This window comes from Ovis aries, chromosome 22, assembly GCF_016772045.2.
Source record: "Ovis aries strain OAR_USU_Benz2616 breed Rambouillet chromosome 22, ARS-UI_Ramb_v3.0, whole genome shotgun sequence".
NCBI lineage: Eukaryota > Metazoa > Chordata > Mammalia > Artiodactyla > Bovidae > Ovis > Ovis aries.
Genome location: NC_056075.1, coordinates 50,595,230 through 50,617,907, shown reverse-complemented (window position 1 = coordinate 50,617,907; position 22,678 = coordinate 50,595,230). Strand labels below are relative to the sequence as shown.

Here is a 22,678-nt window from a genome sequence, read left to right as displayed (position 1 = left end):
TGAGAAAACAGCAGGATGGGTGTGAACGCGGAGCCAGCTGCAAGGCGCCCCCTGGCCAGTGCCGCTCACCGGCGCCCCTCTGTACGACAGTGACGGCTGCAACCCAGGAACAGGATGAAAGTCTGTGAGTCCACGCTGAAGAACAGCTGAACCAACGAACAAACGGGAAAACCAGCAGAAACTCAGACACGACACGTGGATGCCCCCGGGAGTGGGGGGCACCCGGTGACCAGCAGGGCAGGGTGGGACGGTGGGGAGACGCCGGCACCAGCTTACCGGGGACAGGGGTCAGCATCACGGCATCAGTTCCTGCCGGGGTCAGCCCCCCGCGTGACAGTTCATTCCTGGGTGTTTCCTGTCTGGATGTATAAGAACGCATTGAGCGCACTACTGAGCACCTTCGCCGCGCGCCGTGGGCTCTCAGGAGACGCTCCAGCGCTTCCAGCCGCGGGTCGGCGTGGCCTCTAACAGCGCAGCAGCTACGCTCCTCTCGGCCAACCTGCCGACGAGACGAGCCAGCGCTTCTCGAACATGTCAAACGATCGTGGGTGCGGGTGTTCGCTCATGCTCATCTCTTCAGACCCCACGGACTGTAGCCCACCAGGCTCCTCTGTCCACGGACTCTCCAGGCAAGAACCCCGAAGTGGGCTGCCCTTCACTCCTCCAGGGGATCTTCCCGACCCGGGCGTCAAGCCCACAGCCCTTGTGCCCGCTGCCCTGCAGGGGAACTCTACCACCAGCGCCGCCTGGGAAGCCCCAGACAATCACGCTCACATCAGATGTCTTTGCCTTACCCCTGGATCTAATGGAGATGTCTGATTTCCAAGTTTTAAAATCGTATTAAGGATCGAGCTACTGGTTTCAATTTTGTCAAGAGATGCTGAACTTTATCAAATATACTTTAGCATCTATGGAGATGACCCAGTAAGGGATTTCCTACTGATAAATTACTAACTCTATGTGGAGAAAAGGGAACCCTCTTACACTGTATGGAGAACAGTGTGCAGATTCCTTAAAAAACTGGAAATAGAACTGCCTTATGACCCAGCAATCCCACTGCTGGGCATACACACCGAGGAAACCAGAATTTAAAGAGACACATGTACCCCAGTGTTCATCGCAGCACTGTTTATAATAGCCAGGACATGGAAGCAACCTGGATGTCCATCAGCAGACGAATGGATAAGCAAGTTGTGGTACATTTACACAATGGAGTATTACTCAGCCATTAACAAAAATACATCTGAATCAGTTCTAATGAGATGGATGAAACTGGAGCCTATTATACAGAGTGAAGTAAGCCAGAAAGGAAAACACCAATACAGTATACTAACACATATATATGGAATTTAGGAAGATGGCAGTGATGACCCTGTATGCGAGACAGCAAGAGAGACACAGATGTAAACAGACCTTTGGACTCTGTGGGAGAGGGCGAGGGTGGGGTGGTTTGAGAGAATGGCATTGGAACGTGTATCTCCGTGCGTGAAATACACAATCAGTGCAAGTTTGACTGAAGCTGGGCACACAAGGCGGGTGCTCTGGGACGATCCGAGGGATGGGATGGGAGGGAGGAGGGAGGGGGGTTCAGGATGGGGGACACACGTGCCCCTGTGGCCAATCATGCTGATGTATCGCAAAAACCACCACAATACTGTAATTATCCTCCAACTAAAACAAATACAGTAATTCCATAAAACCATTAACTCCCGTAAGCTCGATTGCCTAGCCCTACCTTTCTGGGTCTCACCTTCCTGACCCGCTGCTGACCAGCGTTCCCCCCAGAGCCATCCCGCGGCCGGGCAGAAAGGCCCGCCTGCAGCGGCTGGTGCTGCCTCCGCGGCCCTGGGGCCTTGCGGCGGCTCAGGGGAACCGCAGGCAGGGCCCCCGGAGCGTCCAACAGGGCCCACTCCAGGACATGCCCCCTCCTGGGGCCGGGCCCTCACAAGCCCGCTGATCTCTCGGCTCAAATGACTGGCCGGTTCCGCTTTTCTCTCTTCTCTAGGCTCAGCGTGCTCACATACATTTTGCTAGAAAACTATCCCTTTCATTAATTTTTTCAAAGTTATTTGAACACATTTGAATAAATTAACACCTTAAAGATGTTTCCCTTTTCACAGGGCCCTTGGGGAACCCAGGGGGTCCCTGCAGGTGGGCAGATGACAGGCATGCCGAGACTGCTCCCAGTGGCCGGCCGGGGCGACGGGGCCCCGCTGCCTGCGAGGCCAGTGACCACCTCGTCCCTTCCCCAAGATCCTGCTGAAGTCTCCTCCATGACACAGCCCAGACTCAGAGCCTCGCAGCCAGGAGGCAGAGCTGCACGCAGGTATGTGGAGAGTCTGGACCGCACCCCCATCCAGCTCTCAAGTCCAGCCACCTGCGAGGGGGGGCTCAGATCATGGCAGACCCCAAACACTGTGCGTGTCGTCCACACCAGCAGGCTGGGTGCCGAGGACGGAGAGGTGAAAGGTGCCTAAAGAAAAGTCTAGCTCACTTCTTAAATGCTCAGATTTGGAATGAAAATAAGTCTTCAAACAGGCACCACATGACACGAACGTGTGGGGACGTGTGACACTCGGCCGAGGCTGCAGGGCACACCTCGGGGTTGGGGTGTCCACGCCCTACCACAGAGCAGGGCCAGCTGGGCCTCCAAGCACGGCTCGTCCTCTGGCACCGTCCCCCGGGCCACGCAGGGCCGGGCACACGGTGGGCACACAGCAACACGCCACAGGGCTCAGCCCCAAGGGCGCCGCGAGGGTCTCGAGGGGAGCCGCCCCCCCCGCCTGCTGCGCGGGGCCCCCAGGAGCCCACTGTGCCCTCCGCACGCTGCCCGTCCACTGCGGAAGCCGCCCCCCCGCCTGCTGCGCGGGGCCCCCAGGAGCCCGCTGTGCCCTCCGCACGCTGCCCATCCACTGCGGACTCCGTCAGCCGCCCCGTGTTGCTCTTACTTTTTCATTCATCCCTTGTTTTGGCGGCACTGGGTCTCTTTGCTGCGGGGGCTTCCATGCCTGCAGCTCACCAGCTTCAGGGCGCCGGCTGAAAGGGCGTGGTGCACAGCAGAGGAGCCCGCAGGGGCAGCGGGGGCCCTGCACCTGTGCCCGGCCGGCCCGCCGGCTCTCGAGACGGGCTCTGCGAGCCTGTGCTGGGGGCCCTGGCTGGCGAGCTCCGAGAGGACGGACGTCCTTGCCTCCCGAAACACGGAGTGACGAGGACTGGGCACTTGGACCCCGAGGGTCAGGCCCGAGCAGCAGTCACGGCGACGCCACACGCCAGCCCGCGTGCCGGGGGTCTGGGCTCATCGCCCTCTTTCTGCTCCTTTCTCTGTGGCCTCTTTCGAGGGACACCCCCTCACACTTTGCTTTTCAGGCGCAGCGCTGAGAAAAGAAGGCCTTTGATCTCAAGGTCACTCGCCACACAGGGTGCGGTGACGACCCTCTCAGCCGGGGCGTCTTCGCCGCTTCCCCTGCCTGTGCACGCTTTACACACACGCACTCACACACGACACCCGAGCCTTCCTGCAACGCTCGCCGGCACGAACACACGCCTGTTTAATTTCTGTCGTAAATGCAAAGCCAGCATCCGCACCAGAGAGCCCTCATCCGCCAGGAAAGACAGAGCCGCCCCTGCAGGGACAGCCTGACTTCAGGCCTCACAGGGGGTCCCGGGCCACTCCCCAGTGTGAGCCCCAGAACCAGAAGCCTGGTCCAGGGCCAGGGGTCAGGGGCTGCCCGGGAGGCAGTGAGGAGACCCTGGTACCAGGTCCAAGCCCGAGACCAGCCCTGGGCCCGGGGTGTCACGGCCCGGACTCTGACCGAGCTCCTGCCTGGTCCTGCCCGGGCTCCCAATTCAGACCACAGCCCCGTTAGCCCTGCTCCGACGGCCTGTTACCCCTGCTCTGATGGCCCCTGTCACCCCGAACCTACGGCCCCCATCACCCCTGAACCTACGGCCCCCATCACCCCTGTTCCGACAGCCCCCGTCACCCCTGAACCTACGGCCCCATCACCCCTGCTCCGACGGCCAAAGGAGGCCCAGAGAGAAAGCAGGCAAAGGCCGCAAGGACGCAGGCCCCCATCATCGTGGCCGGGGGTCCGAGACGCCCCCGCGTCCCCAGCCCTGCTTCAGTCCCACCCATGCAGGGCCAGGGAGCCTCCACCCCACAGCTCCATCTCCGTGGGTTCCAGGGGCGAGGGGACACCGACCGCCTCGGACGGCCCTGGTGGCTTGGGCGCCCTGGCCAACAACGGCACTGCCAGGTGTGAAGAGCTTGGAAACCTCCCGGTGAGCCTCTGAGGGCCTCCCCAGCACTCACATGGGCAGCACGGTGCCAGCCCCACAGGCCAGCCCGCAGGTGGGTGCCCTCATAGCAGAGACAGGCCCAGGGCGGCTGGCAGCGGGTCAGCCTCGGCGGGCCTCAGAGGAGCCACGCACTGCAGCCAGGACAGCCCCGCGGGGCGCCCCCTTTCCTAGGGGACCCCACCCCTCATCCCCTTCTGACCTGGGTGTCTCTGCCCTCTGCCTCAAGGGTGGGAGGCAGACCACCCAGGCTGGCCAGCACACACGGTGAGATGAACGCAAGTCCCTCCCATGGTGTCTAAGCCAGCAACAGCTGCCGATGCCTAGACACGCAGGGAGGCGTCTCGGGCTCGAGAACCGGAGGGCCCAGAGGCGTGGGGCGTGGGGCTGGGGGCCGCATCTGTGGCGGTCCCGAGAGGGCCCAGGCACAAGGCCAGTCCCGCGAGGCCTCGCTGTGCCTAGAGACCCTGACCTGCACGGGCGCCTCCCTCTTCCTTCCAGGTCAGCGGCCTGAGCAAACGTCCAAGACCCCACTGCTTAGCGACGGTCCCCGGGCCGCGTCTGAACCCAGGGCAGTGTCCACGAGGCCCTGGCCAGCAGCTGCTCCCTGCAGTTCAGACTCAGGAAGGAGGGCCCTGCGTGCCCAACGCCCTCCTTAAAGTCAGCAGAGACCACAGCACTCACCGCTCCTGTGCTTCTAAAAGCCAGTGTTTGCGGAGGAGCAGTAAACGGAAGGCAGTTTATGTTACGACAACGCCTGTCCACGTACAGACGTGTCAAGCCTATACACACGCCCACGTGGTCTCCCTCTCAGAGCCATAAACATCCAGCAAGGCCCATGTTTAAGCATCTCCAGCAAAGCAGTCACAAACACGCCGTGTCCTGACGCAGACCGGTGTCAGGCGGCTCGGGGGGCAGAGAAGACAGGCGGGCAGCTCCGCGCTCGGGCCCTGCAGGAACTGACGGCCCCGGCCCCGAGCATCCAGCCCTGCACTCGCCCAGGGTCGCCGGCTAGGGTGCGGCCGCGGGCAAGGAGCCACGAACAGCCTTCCCTCGGCCGACGCTCTTGTCCCGTCACTAAGCCGCATCTGACTCCGCGACCCCACGGGCTGCAGCACGCCAGGCTTTCCTGCCCTTCACTCTATTAATAGCTTTTCCTTTTCTGCTTGAGACTAAAACGCCTGTTTTTAGGCTGCTAATGACAAGCTGCTGGAAAAGAATATTTTAGGCCAAAGTATTGCTGTTCATAGTGACCAGAATTTCACACGGGGCGTGTGAAGACCTACCGGCCGGCATGCCCAGCGGGGGTCACGCAGCCTCAGGGTGACAGCACCCCAGCCAGCCAGGGCCCCCGCGGCTCCCGGGCCCCACCCCAGCGCTGAGCAGAAGAGGCCTGCCCACGCCCACCTTGGCAAGGCTGCAGGACCCGCTGCCCCAGGACCCGCTGCCCCAGGCCCCCGGGCAGGCCCGCTGCCCCGCCTTCTGCCCCACAGCAGCGCGAGGGTGGACTCGGCCCAGGGGAGCCGCCTGCTTGTTAAACTTCCCTTTCCGCTCAGACAAGCAAGACCAGCTCTGCCTCCGGCGCCTGCACCCGGGGCTGAGGGCGGGTAACCGGCCGTGGTCCCCTGCCACTGACAGCGGGGCTCAGACCCAGGTCAGCTCGGCCACGCCACTTCTGGAACGGCCTCTGCCCCGGGAGGGCCTGGTGCTCGCCTCAGACGGAGCCCAGGACACGGCTCAGGCTCTGTGGGGATGGAAGCGTCTCCGTGGAGCCCTAAGGGGCCCGAGTGCTAGGCGTGGACGCCAGGCCAACCACTCAGGCCAAGGCAGGCCTCTTCCCACCCAGGCAGGGTCTGGAGTGTGGTCGGCGAGAGCCACCCCAGCACTCCAGCCAGCCCCAGAGCTGAGACTCTCTCGGGTCCTCCCAAAGCTACTCCGTGCTGGGAGCCGTGACCTTGACCTTTAGCCGTGAGGTGTCTGAGTGGTAGCAGGGGGCCGGCCACCAGCAGCCTGAGGGAGAGAGGCCAGGGCAGGCGGGTGGGGCACGCAGGGTCGGTGCGTCCCACAGGAAGCCGTTTCCTAAGGACTCGCGTCAAGCCCCTGCTCACACTGATGGCGCCAGACCCGCCTGGCTTCAAGAAGCTGCTTCTCTCCTGGGACGCAGGGCAACAGCAGCGGGGCTCGAGGCCGCCTCTGGTCCTCACGCGCTCCAGGAAACCCCCTGAGACGGAGAGTGTCCACACTCGGGGACCAGGGCTGGACGCAGGGGCAGCCCCCAGAGCCGGCCGCGCGGCTCCTCCAGGTCGGAGGGCTCCTCAGGCCACCAGGAGGCTGGACAGACTCCCCTGGGGTTGACTCGGATGACCCTAGACACACTGTGCCTGCCTGTGCCTGCCTGTGCCTGCCTGTGCCAGAAAGGGAGCCCACCAAGAAGGGAGCCCGTGACGGCCCTCAGGGGCTCGGAGCTGCCAGCGTGGGGCCCGGGGAGCCAGAGTGTGCAGGGGGCCCTGCTCACATTCATTCAAGCAGCGGGCGCAGCCAGCAAACTGCAGGCAGGGCCACCTGCCCGGGGCTGGGCGCAGAGGAAAACTGCCCGAAGCTCTTCATGCAGGAAGGGGACCCGAAGTCAGAGCCAGCAGCCACCATCAGAATGCCAGCTGGGGGTGACAGGCAAAGCCCAGAGTTCACGTGGAAACGCAGAGACCCGGGGCAGACGTAAGAAACTTGAAAAAGAAGAAGCTGGAGGACACACACCTCCTATTTCAAAACTCCCCACTAACTGCAGTCGCCAAGACCCTCTGGTCCTAGCACGCGGACGGATGAGAGATGAAGAGACGGAAATGAGAGGCCAGGAGAAAGTCTACACGTCTACGGTCCGCTAAGGTGGGTAACTACACTGAACCAGCAAGGCGGTTCAACGGGGAGAACAGTCTTTCCAACAAACAGTGCAGGGCAGCGAGACATGCACACACCCAAGAACGAGGGCGCCGCCCCAGCTCACACCAGGCACAACATCGAAGTCAGGATGAATCTGGGAACTGCGCGCTGCGTGTGCAGTCACGTCCCACTCTTTGCAGCCCCGCCAGGCTCCTCCGTCCATGGGATTCTCTAGGCGAGAAGACTGGAGTGGGTTGCCATGCCCTCCTGCAGGGGATCTTCCCGACCCAGCGATCCAACCCAGGTCTCCTGCATTGCAGGCGGATTCTTCACTGTCTGAGCCACCTACGGCAAGGTGAATCTATAATCTGCATGGAAGAGCTAAAACTATTCAGAAGAAAGACAGGAATAAACCTTCATGGCCTTGGACTGGCAATGGGCTCTGTTCTCTCTGCTCTCTCTCCCTCTGTCTTCCCTGTATTTTTTAAACTCAAGTACAGCTGACTGACAATGTCTCAGGTGCACAGCAAAACGGCCCAGTCACATGTGAGTGTGCGTGTGTGTATGTTAATCGCTCAGTCACGTCCAACTCTTTGCAACCCCATGGACTGTATCCTGCCAGGCTCCTCTGTCTATGGAACTCTCCAGGCAAAAATGCTGAAGTGGGTAGTCATTCCCTTCGATAGGGGATCCTCCGGACCCAAGGGCTGAACCTGGAGGCTTCCTGCATTTCAGGCAGACTCTCCACCGTCTAGGCTTCCCTTGTGGCTCAGATGGTAAAGAATCCGCCAGTGCGGGAGACCCAGGTTTGATCCCTGGGTTGGGAAGATCCCCTACAGCAGGGAAAGGCTGCCCACTCCAGTGTTCTGGCCTGGAGAATTCCATGGGTTGTATAGACCGTGGGATCACAAAGAGTCGGACATGACCCAGCGATCTGAGCCACCAGGGAAGCCTGTGTGTGTGTGTGTGTGCGCGCACGTGTGTGTGTATGTGTCAGCGCATGTGTGCGCACGCGTGTGTGTATACGCATCAGCGCATGTGTGTGAGTGCGCGTGTGTGCACGTGTGTGAGCGTGTGTGCGAGCACGTGTGTGCATGTGCGCGTGTGTGCGTGTGGGTGTGCACACATGTGTGCGTGTGTGTGCGTGTGTGTCTGTGTGTGCATGCATGTGTGCGTGCGCATGCATGCGCGTGAGCATGTGTGTGTGCACGCGTGAGCATGTGTGTGTGCACGCGTGCGTGTGTGTCTGCGTGCGTGCGTGTGCCCGCGCGTGTGTGAGCGCGTGTGTGCACACGCGTGTCTGAGCGTGTGTGTGCGTGCGCATGCATGTGCGTGCGTGTGTGCGTGCGTGCGTGTGTATGTCTGTGCGCACACGTTCTTTTTCAGCTCTTTTCCACTACAGGTCATAAGAAGCTGCTGAAGAGAGCGCACTGAGCTGCACAGCAGGGCCTTGTCTTACTCGTTTTATATTCTGCAGCGCACACTCAAGTCCCTCAGTCGTGTCTGACTCTGCAACCCCAGGGACTGTAGCCCACCAGGCTGCTCTGTCCATGGGACTCTCCAGGCGAGAACACTGGGGTGGGTTGCGTGCCCTCCTCCAGGGTGTCTTCCCGACCCAGGGATGGAACCCGCATCTCCTGCGTCTCGGGCACTGCAGGCGGGCTCTTCGCCGCTGAGCCCCTGGGCAGCCTTGTATTCGGCAGTGCGCGCCTGCCAATCCCGAATTCCCACGTTACCGCCCCCCGGCCCCTTTGTAACCTAGAGCTTTGTTTTCTTTAGTGTGTCTCTGTGAGTCTGTTTCTGTGTCATAGACGGGGCCGCCCGTCCCATGCTGTAGGGCCCACACGTGAGTGGCGTGCGTGCTCCTCTGGCTCATCTCGCTGGGCTGCTCTCCAGGCCCATCCGTGCTGCTGCCAGGGGGACTCGCTCGCCCCTGCTCACAGCTGAGCGGAATCCCATGCACGTGCGCACCACGGCTTCCTTCTCCACCCGTCTGCCTGTGGACACGCAGGCTGCCTCCGTGTCGGGATTGTTGGGAACACTACCGCTGTGAGTGACACCGGGGCACAGGCCTCTGCCTGAATCAGCTCTTGTCTTTTCCAGGTACGTGCCCAGGAGTGGGCCTGCAAGACCCTCGGCGGCTCTGCGTCTCATGCATAAGGAATCTCCATGCTGTTCCCCACAGTGGCGGGACCAGTTCACACTCCCCCTGGCAGTGCAGAAGGGTTGGCGACAGCTTCTCAGACGTGACATCTGAAGCACAACCAAAGAAAAAACAAGCACACTGGACTCCATCCATGTTCGGAACGCGAGGGCTTCAAAAAGACAGTCAAGGATGTGAAAGACAGCGCAGAGAACGAGAGAAAACACTCGCAATCATCTGTACGACAAGAATCTACCCCAGGATGTACACAGAAAAGTTCAACAATTAGAGAAAATTTAAATAAATGCTTTTCCAAAGCAGGCGAACAAATAAACAAACACCCAAGAAGCGCATGGCAGCTCGAGGAGGGACGTTCTGGATCGTCAGTTGTCAGGGAAACGCAGATTAATGCACTGCACGCCCAGCAGGGCGGCTAGACTCAAACAGACGAATAATAACAAGTGTTGTTTCTGGATGTGGAAAAACCGGAACCCTTGTGCGATGCTGGTGGGAATTCAAAATGGTGCAGACACTCCGGGAAACAGTCTGGCAGTTCCTCGAGAAGTTATACACAGCTATCCTATGACTCAGCAGTTCCACGCCTGGATACATACCCAAGGGAGGCTGAAACATGTTCACACAAAACCTTACACACAAATGTTCACAGCCACATGGTTCACGAAAGCCAAACGTCCGTCAGCTGCTGGATGGACGCAGTGCGGCCTGCGCTTCTAGGAGGCGGCGCTCGGTCGTGGACAGGGCAGGCTCTGCTCCACGCACAGCGTGGATGAGCCCTGACCACAGGGTGACAAACAGGAGTCAGATCAGGAGTCCGAAGCCACGTGCAGGACGCGCCCAGAACAGGCCGATCCACAGACACGGGGTGGGCCAGCGGAGGCCAGGGTCTGGGGTGCGGGGGCGGGGAGTGACCGCCGACGGTGCCCCGAGGGCAGGGCAGTGTGGCGGCTGCTCAGCCTGGAGAACACGCGAAAACGCTGAGCGGCAGGCGCAGGAAGAACGGAACTCACAGCGTCTGAAGTCTGTCTCAACGTTCACATGATAATGTGTGAGTTAGTCGAGTCTGACTCTTCGCGACCCCCATGGGCTGTAGCCCGTCCAGCGCTTTGTCCATGGGATTCTCCAGGTGGGAACGCTGGAGTGTTCTCCGCAGACGATGATAACAGCTAACGAGCGCAGCCAGCGCAGACCTCCCCGCGGAACGACCGGCCCTCCACTGTGGGAAACCTTCACAACACGTGGGCCGCAGCCGGGGGCGAGACCGGATGGGGGTCCAGGCCTAAGGGGCCACGCGGGAGGGAGCCACCACGCCGCCTGCCCGACAGCAAGCACAAAGGCCAGAGCACAGCGCCCCAGGCGTGCTGAGCAGGTTTCCTGCGGAGCCAGGAGGGACCTCACCACCCGCTCTGGCTCAGCAGCACCTCACCAGGTCCTTACCAGGGACCCTGAGAGGAGGACAGGCCACTCGGGGGCCCGAGGGTGCCAGGCTGGGGCTGAAGGGGCAGCAAGGAGAGGCCCAGCATTGGGGATGCTGAGTGCCTGCTCCCTGCGAGGTCACGCAGCCTTGGGCCCTGGCATCTCCCGGGAGTGGGGACCCCACGAGGACAGGAAGAGCCTCGGCCGGGGCCGAGCAGGGCTGGATCTTGCAGGGAGCCCAGAACTCGGCCAACAGAGGGCGCTGGGCTGCGGGGACGTGCCACCCGGGACCAGCCCTGCCTCGAACAGTCCAGAAGCTCGGGGTCAGGCCCAGGGACTCAGCAGCCCGTCTGCAACAGGCAGGACTGCCCTGGAGGTGCCTCCACCCAAGCTCTACTCGCCAGGACACACGGACGGACACGCAGCCAGGCTCTGGACGGGGCACTGCGCCCGCCCAGCCCGTTCCAGAGAAGCAGACCCAGCACAGGGGCGCCGCTCCACGGCCCCGCCAGGCGGGCTCCGCCCAGCAGTCAGGGCTCCATTCTCTTACTAATGGTCAGAACCTCGTTTTGTGTCCACAGCACAGGTCTGTGGCGCAGCAGCTGCCCAAAACACTGAGGTCTCCCCGGGGTCCGTCTGGGCCAGCGGCTAGAAGGCAGCGCCCTGCAGAAAGCAGAGGAGGTGCTTCGGGGAACTCCGGGGCTTGCCACGGGACTGTCCTTATGAAAAACAAACTCTCAGGATCACGGCACACAGACGTCAAATTCCCCCTGGAAGCTAGGACCAAGTCTCAACTTTCTGAGTGGAGAGGTCACACGCCGGTGCTTCCACTTTGCCACCCAGGGCCCCTCGGGCAGCCCTCCGGACAGACCCCTGCACCTGGCGCACCTCCAAGGGCTGGCAGTCTCCAGCGGCACCCCCGAGCGGTCAGAGCGCGCACCCTCCTGGGCCTGAGTCCCCGTGTCCTCCCCTTCCGCACCGACTCTTATCAGTTGTTAAACAGGCAGACGGGTCACAGGCAGCTCCCTAGAGGAGGGAGCCGACTGTCCACACCGAGGTCTGGCCCCCGCACATCCCCTGCAGGGCCCCGGGGCCCAGCGTGATCAGGTGCACAGACCGTTACCGTCCTGCAGCGCCGGCTTCCAGCTCACCGCCCATGCAGGCCAGGCCAGCCCACACGGGCCACGCGGCCTCCCCAGCAGGCCTGGCTCCCCGCTTCCTGCACTGCTGTCGCCTGCGACGGCCCCAGCGGCCACCCTGCCTGAGCTCGCCGGCTGACTCGCGTGTCCCAGAGCCTTCAGCACCCGGCCCTGCGTCCCGGCCCAGGAGACGCTCCGTGGTCTCTGTGTTGGGGCGTCGCCCGAGCGAGTCACTGCCGAGGTCCCTGATGGTCTCCGGCTTGCACTCAGCAGCCGGGGCAGCCTGGGCCCGCACACAAGCCGTGAGCCAGGGGATCCGGGTCAGCGCACCCTCTGCCCTGTAAGCCAAGGGGGTCGGGAGCCCGGCCCCAGAGGGCGACGCCCAGGGGACGCACCGGCCCCAGAGGCCGTGTGCTGGTGGACCTGTGGGCTTCTAGAGCCTCCCGGACCCCAGGCCTCGGGACCCCCAGCACCTCCTCCAAACACTCCGCCCACTCCCAGAACACCCCTCCCAGACCCTGCCCCCCCAAGCCCCACCTGCCCCACCTCTCCCGGCCACAGACCCCTGCTCCATCAACCAAGACGGGAGGGGCAGGCATGGGGTGTGTCGGGCCAGGGGCAGCTCGAGGGAGGCTGCCAGTTCAGAGAGGCCCGGAGGAGCTTTGGGGCTGGGCTGGTGGGAGTGCGGGGTGGGGAGGGGCCCGGGGCACCGCCTCCAGGCTCAGGCCCTGGGGGGGGGGCCCACCTGCAGGGTGCCCAGTGAGCTCCCCTGGGTGGGCAGTTGCGCTCACCGCCCTCAAACACGAGCCTCTGCAGTGCAGGTACCAGCGCATACCTGAGCTCGGTGGAAGCTGGCCCCAAGGCGTGGGAGCCCCGGGCCACCTGCACCCCCTGCCCCGTGTCCCCAGCAGCCAGTGTCCCCAGGGCCACGCGCGAAAGGCCGAGGTCCTGGGGGCCGGTGCTCGGCCACCGAGGCAAGCCGCCACCTGCTCTGCTGAGACAGCCCTGCGTCCGCCCCGCTGGCCAGCTCCCGCCACACGCCCACGCCCTGCCAGCTGCGCTGATAACCACGACCCCGTCCCCGCCGGCCTGCTGCCCCCCTGCCTGGGCCGCTCACCCTGCAAGCGGCCGGGAGGGAAGCAACCGCGCCTCAGCAAAAACAGGAAGTCACAACAGGTCTGCAAACTGTGACAGGGATGGAGGAGAAACAAAAGCAGAGCAGCTGAGCAGCCGTCCCCACAGACTTGCTGGCTACCCGGACAGATGCCATTCTCAACAGAGTGAATCCAACTGAAGGGAAAGCCCACATCACCGCAAATTCCAGCACAGCCACCACACGTCACATTCTGCCCTGTGGCGTGGGGCAGACAGCCCTGCCCTGGACCGGGCGTGTGCCCCCAATACGCCCCAGCTAAGCCCTGGGCAGAAGAGACGCAGCAGGGGAGAGTGCCCGGGGCGCCAGCAGGCAAACCGGGACGGTGGGCCTCCCGGCCCTGCCTGGCGGTCTCCCGGGGCGGCGGCCCCAGCGACACTGTGGAAGGAGCCCACGAGGGTGCTGGCAGCGCTGACGGCTGGAGCCAGGGCTGCCCCCCACGACAGGGCTCACCGCGGGGCCAGAGCACCCCTGCCCAGCTCTCCACCACCCATGCAGACACTGCCCCGAAGCCCCTGAAGGCGGGACAGGGGCTCGGAGCGGGGGTCTCAGGCCTCTGGCCCAGCCCAGGTGGACCCCAGAGCAGCCCCTCCAGGAGGGCCGCAGGGTCCTGAGCCCCCTCCCCAGGGACGCAGGCCCGAGCAGGGACCGCCATACCCCACAGGCCTCCGCAGAGGCCCAACGTGCAGAAATGACCACCGGGCCGGACACAGGTGGCAAGAGGCCGGGCTAGGCTGGGGGCAGGCCTCTCGGAGCCTGAACACCTGTCCCCACACGGGGACCAGAGGCAGACGCTGTCCCTAAAGGGGGTGGCACAGGACACAGGGCCGCCTCGTGCTCTTCCAGCACCAAGTGGCTGGAAATACAGGCACCTGCCCGCACCCTGCTGCCCTGCACAACATCACCCTCCCCGCCCTCGAGCCCAGACGGGCACGGACAAGCCCGCGGGGCTGCCCCTGGGGCAGCTTCCCAGGGTCCCTGAGCCCTGGGGGCAGGCGAGCCACCCGCAGGCCGGTCGGAGCTGACCCGAGGCCGCGCTGGGCTCACAGCCCCTCTGCCAGGAGAGAAGGCAGCGGGGCGGGCGTGGGGGCCAGCCCCTAACCTGGGGAGGCGCACCCCGTGTCGGGGTCAGCAGGAGGGGGCGCGCCTGAGCCCTACCCTCGCACAGACTGAGCAGACCCCCCCGGGGCAGGGCGTGGGACTCGGCCGGCATGCCAGCCCCGCAGAGAGGGGCGCTGTCCGTCACCCCCGGCCACAGCAGAGCCCCGGACGGCAGCCCCGCGCCCCCACAAGACACTGCTCAGAGGGGCGCCCAGGTCATAACCTACTGCTGTCCGGACAAAGCAGGCCTCTCCTGGCTCCCTCTGCACCCCACACCCAGGGAGTGGGAAGCGTGACCCCCAAGGAGCCACTGCCGCCCACACAGTCAACAGTTTGCCAAAAACCATCCGTGAAGCATGGCAAATTGTCCACCTGTGTGGGACGCTGACTGGTCCAGCCAGCCAGCAGAGCAGTGCTTGGCAGAAGGGCCCCACGGTGACGACAGCGGGGGGTGAGCAGCTGGGGGCTCCGCCCCGCAGACGGCCAGGAGGGCTGGGCTTCAGGCTGGATGGTGGGGCACGGTGGCAAACGTTCATGCTCAGACCGGGGGCTCCACTCTCGCGGGGCGAGCTGCTGGAAATTCAAGTCCGGTCTGCCCTGACAGCCACACCTGCGCACCGAAGCGAGAACAGCTCTGCCACTGGGCCCTGGTGCCCACAAGGTGCCAGGCTGGGGGGCACTCACCTTCCCCAACTCAGTGCCCGGCCAGCGGGCTGGCGGCAAGTCCGGTTCCACAGCCATTGGGGCGGGACCCCAAATCCCAGCCCCGCACCGCTGGTCAGAGACCAGCAGGCCCGATCACCCCAAAGCATGACGAAAGCCCAGAGCTTGTAATTAACAGGGGGCAGAGAAGGCGGCAGAGGGCCGGGCAGTGACCTGTGCCGAGAGGGTGTGTGCTGCCACCCCAGGGGCCGGGACTCCTGGCCTGATGCCAAAGCACGGAGACGGGAGGGCGTGCCTGCCGGAGGATGGGGGCGCGGCTGCAGGCACTCACGGGGCGCAGGCTGGGGTCACGCGTCGGGGCCCCTGGGAAGGAGCACGTGAGCGTGCTGGGCCATCCTGCTGGCCACACCCGTGCTGAGGGACCCGCCAGGAAGCCTGAGCACACCCAGCTCAGGACACGGGCGAGGACGAGGCTGCGGCCCACCGAGGCCTTGTGGGGACGGCCGGGACAGGCCGGCCAGTGCCAGGGGCCCACGCCCGCCAGGGCACCCCATCCCCCTACGACCCCCGGCGGCCACCGCGCCACTGTCCCTCCTCCCTGCCTGAGGCACAAACGGCCCCGAGTCACGAGGACCCACGCTGACCCACGGCCGTGCTCCCAAGACGGCTGGGCTTCTTACTCGAGGGAAAAGCAAAGCTCCGTGAGCCTGGGCAGTGCAGTGTGTGTCCCTGACGGTCAGGACCCCTCGTCCCGGGCGGGGACGGTCAGGACCCCTCGTGTGTGCGTCCCTGATGGTCAGGACCCCTCGCCGTGTGCCACACCCTGCGGCCCTCGCTGCTCAGCCCGCTCGCCTCCCCCCGCGGTGCAGCCTGAGCCCCTTGCCGCCCCCATCCCCTCACACGCAGTGACCCGAGGGGACCCCTGCCCCAGAGCCACGTCCGTCTCCCAAAGAAAGAAGCCGGCAGTCCCTCGAGCTGCACTCACCGCTTGCTTTAGAAAACAGGTCTCATCACCAGAACTAAGTGGATGCAGGGACCACAACTGCAGAAGCGTCGGGAAGACCCTGGGAAGCCCGGGATGCTCCCCAGACAGAGGCCCACGTGTGCCCAGCCTCACCCAGATGGGCAAAGAAAGGGCGCCCCCACAGGCTCAGGAACACACTGGCCACCCTACCCTCCAAACCCAGAGTTACAGAGACCGTCACAGCAACAGCGCCGGCGACGCCTCTCGTCACCTTGACAGCCGGCAGCGCCCCACACCTCAGGCGCACCAGGGAGCGGCCCTTCACCCGCACGCATCACCGAGGGCAAGACCCCCAGCATCCCCTGGGGGGTGCCGTCCCGAAGCTCAGAGCCCGTGTCCCCCAGGGTGGGCCGTCCTGCAGCTCAGAGCCTTTCTCGGGGTGTACTGCCCACCCCGGCCGGCACAAGACCTCATGTCCAGTCACCCCTCGGGCTCATCAGCAGAGCACCCTGGGCCCCGGTTAACTGAGGCAGCTGCCTCCATGTCCACTAGGGAATAAGCCACAGTCTCACCCCTCCCCCTTCCCTCCCCGGGCCCATGACCAACCCCCTGAAACTCACTCAGGTGGGAAGGGGCCCCCGCCCCGCAGACACGGAGTGAGCAGGGCCGTGGCCCGGGAGACACAGATTGAGGGGCTGAGACGCCCCTCAGACCTACCGCTACCTTTTGGACGAGCCTCCCAGCCCGGTGCTGACCTCTCCGCACCAGAGCCTATTTCTGGATGGGGCCCATCTCCCCGCAGAAGCTGCCGCCCCGCTTCCCGCCCCTGCCCACTGGGGCAGGCACTGGGGGGTCCACACTGAAGGAGCTGTCCTGCCCCGGCTCCTCAGCAAGGCTCGCCCCTCCCCTAGGCAGCCTCCCTGCTTCACCCCTGCTCCTGGGTCAGACGGCGGGCTCCATTAAAGGAGGGACGTCTCCTGGGAGGCAGGCCTGGTCCAAGTTCTGTAACTTCCAAATCAGACCTGGCACATGGTGGAATTGCTCCCAGCAGGGGCTTCCTTCCCAGAGGCAAACGGCCACCGGAGACGACCCCAGTCAGCAGTGGCAGCCCCTCCTCCCCGGAAGGCTCGGTCTACGTGCCGACGGAGCTCACGACGCAGGCCCAGAGCCTGACCGCGCGGAAAGACGCGGCCTGAGAGGCAGCGGGTGTGAACACGCCCCAGGACCCCATCCTTCAGGGCTGTCCCCCCGGCGGCCCTGCAGGGCTCACGCCACTGGGTTCAAAACACGCAAAACATCCACGACGTTAAAGCTGAGCAGCATCTCCGCCACAGCAGCCTCCGCCCTCCCCCAGCGTCTGCAGCGCTGATAAAGCAGGAAAGGCCGCAGGTGACCGTGCGCAGCAGCGGCCAGCAGGGATGGTGGCAGACGGAGGGGTCAGGGACACCTGCGGACAGACGACGGGCTGCAGACCTGAGGCACACCGCGGTGGTGGGACCGCAGCTCGCTGTGGCCGCAAGGAGGTGTGTAGTGCAGGCACGGCCTCCTGACCTGGGGGAGCAACCCCGAAACCCCACCAGGCTGAACCCCACCACCCTGGAGCTGGGCGGGACCCCATCTACAGAGAGACCCAAACTCAGGCACACAGACCAAATTCCCACAGGGGAAGTACGCAGAGGTCCCAGGTCAGAGGCGGTGAAGCCAGAAGGACACGGAGACACCTCCCCGCTGTCCGTCTCTCCCCCACGGCCGTCCCCACGCTGCCAGGGGGCTGGGGGAGGTCTGCAGAGAGGCCCAAGGCTCAGCCTCACCCTGGCCGGCTCCGTAGCCCTCAGGGGCCTCGGGGCTTAAGGGACAATGCAGGAAGCACCGCCTCTGAAACTGAGACGCGCCACCGTCCTCGAGGCGATCTGGCCACCGGTCCTCAGCTCCAGCCAGAGGCTCTGGCCCTTCCCTGGGGTTGGGGTCTCCTCCTGCCTCCTGGGCGTGTGTGTAGAGAGCTTGTTAAAGACCAGAGTCCAGAGAGACGAGCTCCCGTGAGGCAGGAGTGAGGGGACGTGCTCCTGGGAGGCGGGGGAGAGGCCCAGCACAAGACTTTGAGATAAGACAGGGGCCGCTGGGTGCTAGAGGATGTGGAGAAATCGGAGCCCTCAAGCTGGGCTGGTGAGGACGCAGAGCGCGCGACGCTGCACAACGGCCGGCAGCTCCTCAAAGGGTCAACGCGAGTCACCGCAGGCCCGGCCGGCCCCCGACCCAGGGACGGGCTCAGGAGAAGCAGAGTGTGCACGGCAGGGCGCCCGGACACCCAGCGCCAGCGGGGAACAAACACGGCCGGACGGCAGAACGGTCCTCGGCCACCAGAGTGACTGACACGCTGACATCCAGCTGCTGCGCTCTGAAAATGCCGAGCCAGCTGTTTTACACACTCACGTGAGACCCCCAGGACAGGCAGAGGCACAGAGACAGGACGCAGACAGGCGGTGGCCAGGCGCTGGGGGCTTCTGGGGAGACGGCGAGAATTAGGGGGAGGGGGCAGCTCAGGCGTATGGGGTGTCCTTCCAGAAAACAAGTTTGCACCGACTGTGGGGACAGTCACACAGCTGTGTGACTCCAGAAACCGCTGGGCTGCACACCTCACAGCAGTGAGGTCCGGGTACGCGAACGACGCCTTGGTGAAGCCATCGCCAATTGCAACTCCTCGAAGGAGTGGGAGGACTCCCCCGTCAGAGCAAGCGAGCGGGCCGGGAAGAAGGCCGCCCCGCACGAGGCCCCCGCGGGGCCCCCGCACCCTGGGTTGGAGGGGGCGGCCCTGCACACAGGGCTGGGGAGGCAGAGACAGAGCTGGAGGGGGACCCAGGGCAGGGGGCTTTCAGGACGGAATGGGAACGGGGCTACAGAGCAAACGGACGGTGCTGGAGAGAGACGCACAAGTGAGTGAGGCGCCCAGCCCGGTGCAGGGGCTCCCAGACCCCAACACACAGCCACGGCAGCCCCAGGTCCGGGCACAGAGAGGGCTGCTCCTGAGCAGACCAGGGGAGATGGGAAGCAGCTCAGGAAGGGAAGAGGCCGGGAAGGCACGGCAGGACCGGTGCTCCAGGCAGACACCCAAGAGCAAGCCGCGCTCTCAGAACCCTGCTGTTGGCTTCATCTCCCTCCCAAGAAGCAGCCTTACCATGTAAGGGTGGGACCGAGCTCTGAAGCCACAGCTACAAGAATCCACCTTCCCAGCTAACTTCTGGCAAAAAACAAGCCCACCACGTAAAGAACCAAAAGCTAGCAACCTCACTTGTCTAAAAGCCAGCCATCTCAAGCAAAGCAGTCAGGTGAGGAGCACTTGCCAGCAAGCAGTTGGGGACAGCAAGAGTCCAACCGGCGACTGCGGAGAGCCCTGGGCTCCCTGGGGACACACAGAACAAGCGGGCAGCGCAGCCAATGCCAGGCCCCAGCCGGGGGGCAGCCCCCCGCTGCAGGCTCGCCCCCAGCCAGGACGGAGGCACTGGGTCCAGCAGCTTTGTCCACAGCAGGACAACACGAGGCTCACGCTCGTCTCACCATCTCCCGCGTGGCCGGCAGGGCCTGCCAGGGCTGTGACTGGCAAGGACACCTTCCTGCTAAGAGCACCTTCAGCGGGCTCAGTTTCTGCCATCCTGTCTCTCTGGACTGACCGGTAGGGGCTGACCGAGGACTCTTCGGCGCTCCTTAATTAAGCGGGAAAAGTGCGAACCACTGTACTGTGGACTCTGCCCACCCCCTGGTGTGTAGCAGCGGACAGTGGGGAGCAACCCGGGGGCCTGTTGGGGACAAGGTGCTGAGCCATCCCAGACCCGAGGGAACCCGGAGGGCAGGCGAGGACACAGCGGACCACAGACAGGACGCTCTGCGGGTCGCAGGGGTTAGGGCCAAGCCACGTGGACGTCTGCACCCAGCGCTGCACGGGGTCACAGCTGGACGAGGGGCAGCCAGGGGAACTCACGGGGCTGCACAAGCAAACACAGTCACCTGCCGCTGGAGCTCGAAAGGAGAACTCGCCCACCCCAAAGCACGGCCATCCCCCACCCGCCCGCATCCCCCAGGAGGGGGCCGACGCCGCCCACCGCGCGGCCCGGCCACGCGGCGGAGCGTGGTTTCCAGATGATGAAACTGGGCCATCTGAACAGCGTCAGTGTGCAGGGAGCACGCCACAAGACAGAGTCAGGGAGCAGCCCTCCTGAGGCCTCCTACGAACCGAAGAGTCAACGCGTCCTTCACTTAGGCATCGGCTCCTTTCCCCGGCCAGGCTCCGGGGACGGGTCCATACCCACCCCTGCTTCTCCAGGCCGCTGAGGAGGGAAGTCCCCAGCCAAGCTGCGCACGTTAAGAAAAGACGTGAGCGAGGACAGATACGTCTCTCCTGGCCCTTGAGTCGAAAGCCACCGAGCAGAATTAACCTGTGCACTGCTTACCAAGACAAAGGCTCCTTCGTGATACGAACAAGACGCAGCACTCCACACAGCCTTTCAGAAGAATGGAAAGCTGGAGAGTCTGGTGCTAACCAAAAGCAAACCAAGTGAGCCACTTTAACGTCCATGGAGGGAAGCGTGTGTATGCAGCTGAAACACAACAGAAATGCTAGAACTCGGAATCCAAAGATTATTGGGAAGAATGTCTGCACAGCAAAATTCTCTTCCCTTTGAGACTGAAATACCCCACCGTGCTTAATTTTCCTGACATTTCTGAGGCTCTGAAGCCACAGCTAACGGATCTGGATCACCTGAGTAAAACCATGTTAGAGTGGATGTTACTGGAAAGCCAAGAATAGAATGCTAAATATACAGACACACACCCAGACCAGGCACTTTTGTAGAAAATGATCAGACGTGAAACTAGATAGAGTGTCCTGTCCATGCCAGAGAGCAGGCAGCTCACCTCCAGCAGGGAAGTGCAAAACATCACGCCTGGAAGCTAAAACAAGAAAAACGCAAAAATAGCGCCTACCTTTGATTAATAAAATCACTCCTCGCCTGTGCATGAACTTAGCCTAAGAAACACCTCACCGATGCTCACTGCCAGCCAGCAAAGGAAGGCAGGGGTGGAAGGCATGTTTGCCCATGGTCTGCTTGGTCAAGCGGCTGCCCCACCGCTCACCTCTGCGGGGGTGGTGGGGGGGGGTGTAGTGCGGGGCTGCCTGGAGCTCCATCTGGGCCATCACCCTCTTTTCCTAAACAAGCATGCCACTTGGAGCCGCATTCTGCTTTATTTGGGTTGGCAGTGTAAGTACCAACAGCAGGGTGGCACCGCAGCTGCAACGTGAACTAGGTCAGCCAGGCCTGCCTCCGGAGCCGGGGGAGCACCAGGCCTTGGCTGACTCTTCTCCCAGTGGCCTCGGGTGCCGGGTGGGAGGCCCCAGAAGGTAAAGGCCTTGGACAGTCAGCATCCTTTTTCTGGCCTTGAAAAGCTTCTCTCATCTTTCTCTTTAACAGGCAAGAAATGTAAAGTCCTCCAGGCTTTCAACAGAAGCCCCTTGTTTGAGAACTAGAGAGATACTAAGTTACAAGGTAAAATGAGGGCGCCCACACTTGGGGGCAGCCACAGGCTGCTAGGCAGGGAGACAGGTAGACCGGCAGAGGCCAGGGCCATGGACTGGAGAGTTGGGAGTCAGCGGCCAGAAGTCAGGGATTGGGCCCAGGAGACACGGGCTGGGGTCTGGGAACCAGCATTCAGGGTCAAGCTTCCTGGGTCAACACTGGGTACCAGGGTGTGGGGCCCTGGAACTGGGGTTTGGGGTCAGGATTTGGGGACCCTGGACAGGGATCAGGACTAGTACTTAGGGACCTGGGTTCAGGGGCTGGTCTCCGGGTTCAACCCATGGAGTCTGAAGGCTGGACCTGGAGACCAGGATTCCAGGGACGGGGCTAGGCTCCCGGGTCCCGCGCTCAAGTCTGTGCCTGGGTGCCAGGGATCCGGCCCGAGTCCCGAGGTCCTGGGGCTCAGGACTCGGGGTCTGGGTCCTGGGACTTCGGGCTTCGGGACCGAGATCCTGGTCCCGGGGCTCAGGGTCCGCGGTCCGGGGGTCCGGGATCCCGGGTCCGGCGCCACACTTACGTCGTCGAAGAGCGAGCCCACGTTGGCCGTGACCAGCAGCACCGCGGTGCCCGGAGCAGCCGCCTTGCCCGCCATCGCGGCCTGGGCCGGGGCAGCCGCTCTCCGGAGCCGGCCGGCCGGGGTCTCCGCGCGCCGCGGCGTCAGCTGCGCCGAGGGCCGGCCCCGGGGCGCATCGCGGGCTCGGCCGGTCGGGCCGGGCCGGGCCGGGGTCCAGCCGCGCTCGCTCTCGATCTCCGCGGCCCCACGCCCGTCGCTCTCCGCCGGCGATCACCGCGGCCCGGGCGCAGCCATTAGATTCGCGGCCGCCGGAGCTCCCGCAGCGCCACCGCCGCCGAGAGCAGAGGCGAGGCCCGCCCGGGCCGGGGGCGGGGCGAGGGCGGGGCGAGGGCGGGGCGGGGCCTGCGGAAGGTGGAACGGGGTACGAGGGGCGGGGCCTGAGGGGGCGGGGCGGGCGCTGGGGAGGGGAGGGGCATGAGGGCGGGGCGGGGCTGGGAAGGGGAGGGGCGTGCGAGGAGGGTGGGGAGGCCATAGGAGGGGCGGGCCTTGGAGGACAGGGCGGGGCCCGAAGGGCGGGGTCTGCTCGGGGCGCTCGGGCGTTAGCCTCCGCCGCGCTCCTGTCAGTCAGCGGCCGCCCCGCCTTCCCCCGCGCCGCGGCTGCGCACAGACTCCTCCCGCGGCCCATGACGTCACGGCCCTGCTCCCACAGGGCACGTCTTAAAGGGGCCGCGCGCTGTTCGTGGCTGCTGCCCGGCGCGACCCCCTGGCCCTCAGGCGAGGCTTGCGGCGGGAGCGCGTGGCCCCGTGCGAACTGCGCCGGACCCGCACAG

The 22,678-nt window shown here is 64.1% G+C and overlaps 1 protein-coding gene across 4 annotated transcripts in view; it reads right to left on the bottom strand.

Moving 5' to 3' along the window:
- The window catches only part of INPP5A (inositol polyphosphate-5-phosphatase A), a 151,524-nt gene extending 129,317 nt beyond the window's left edge, over window positions 1-22,207 (bottom strand). For 3 of the 4 annotated variants that reach the window (XM_027960449.3, XM_042238650.2, XM_042238651.2), the window contains exon 1: window positions 21,852-22,207. In XM_027960449.3, coding sequence (XP_027816250.1) covers window positions 21,852-21,926 — 75 coding nt within the window. In that variant the 5' untranslated portion in view covers window positions 21,927-22,207. Of the gene's footprint in view, window positions 1-20,744 lie in introns of all 4 variants that reach the window. The other variant, XM_042238652.1, reaches the window with a different exon arrangement.
- Window positions 22,208-22,678: the final 471 nt, after the last annotated feature.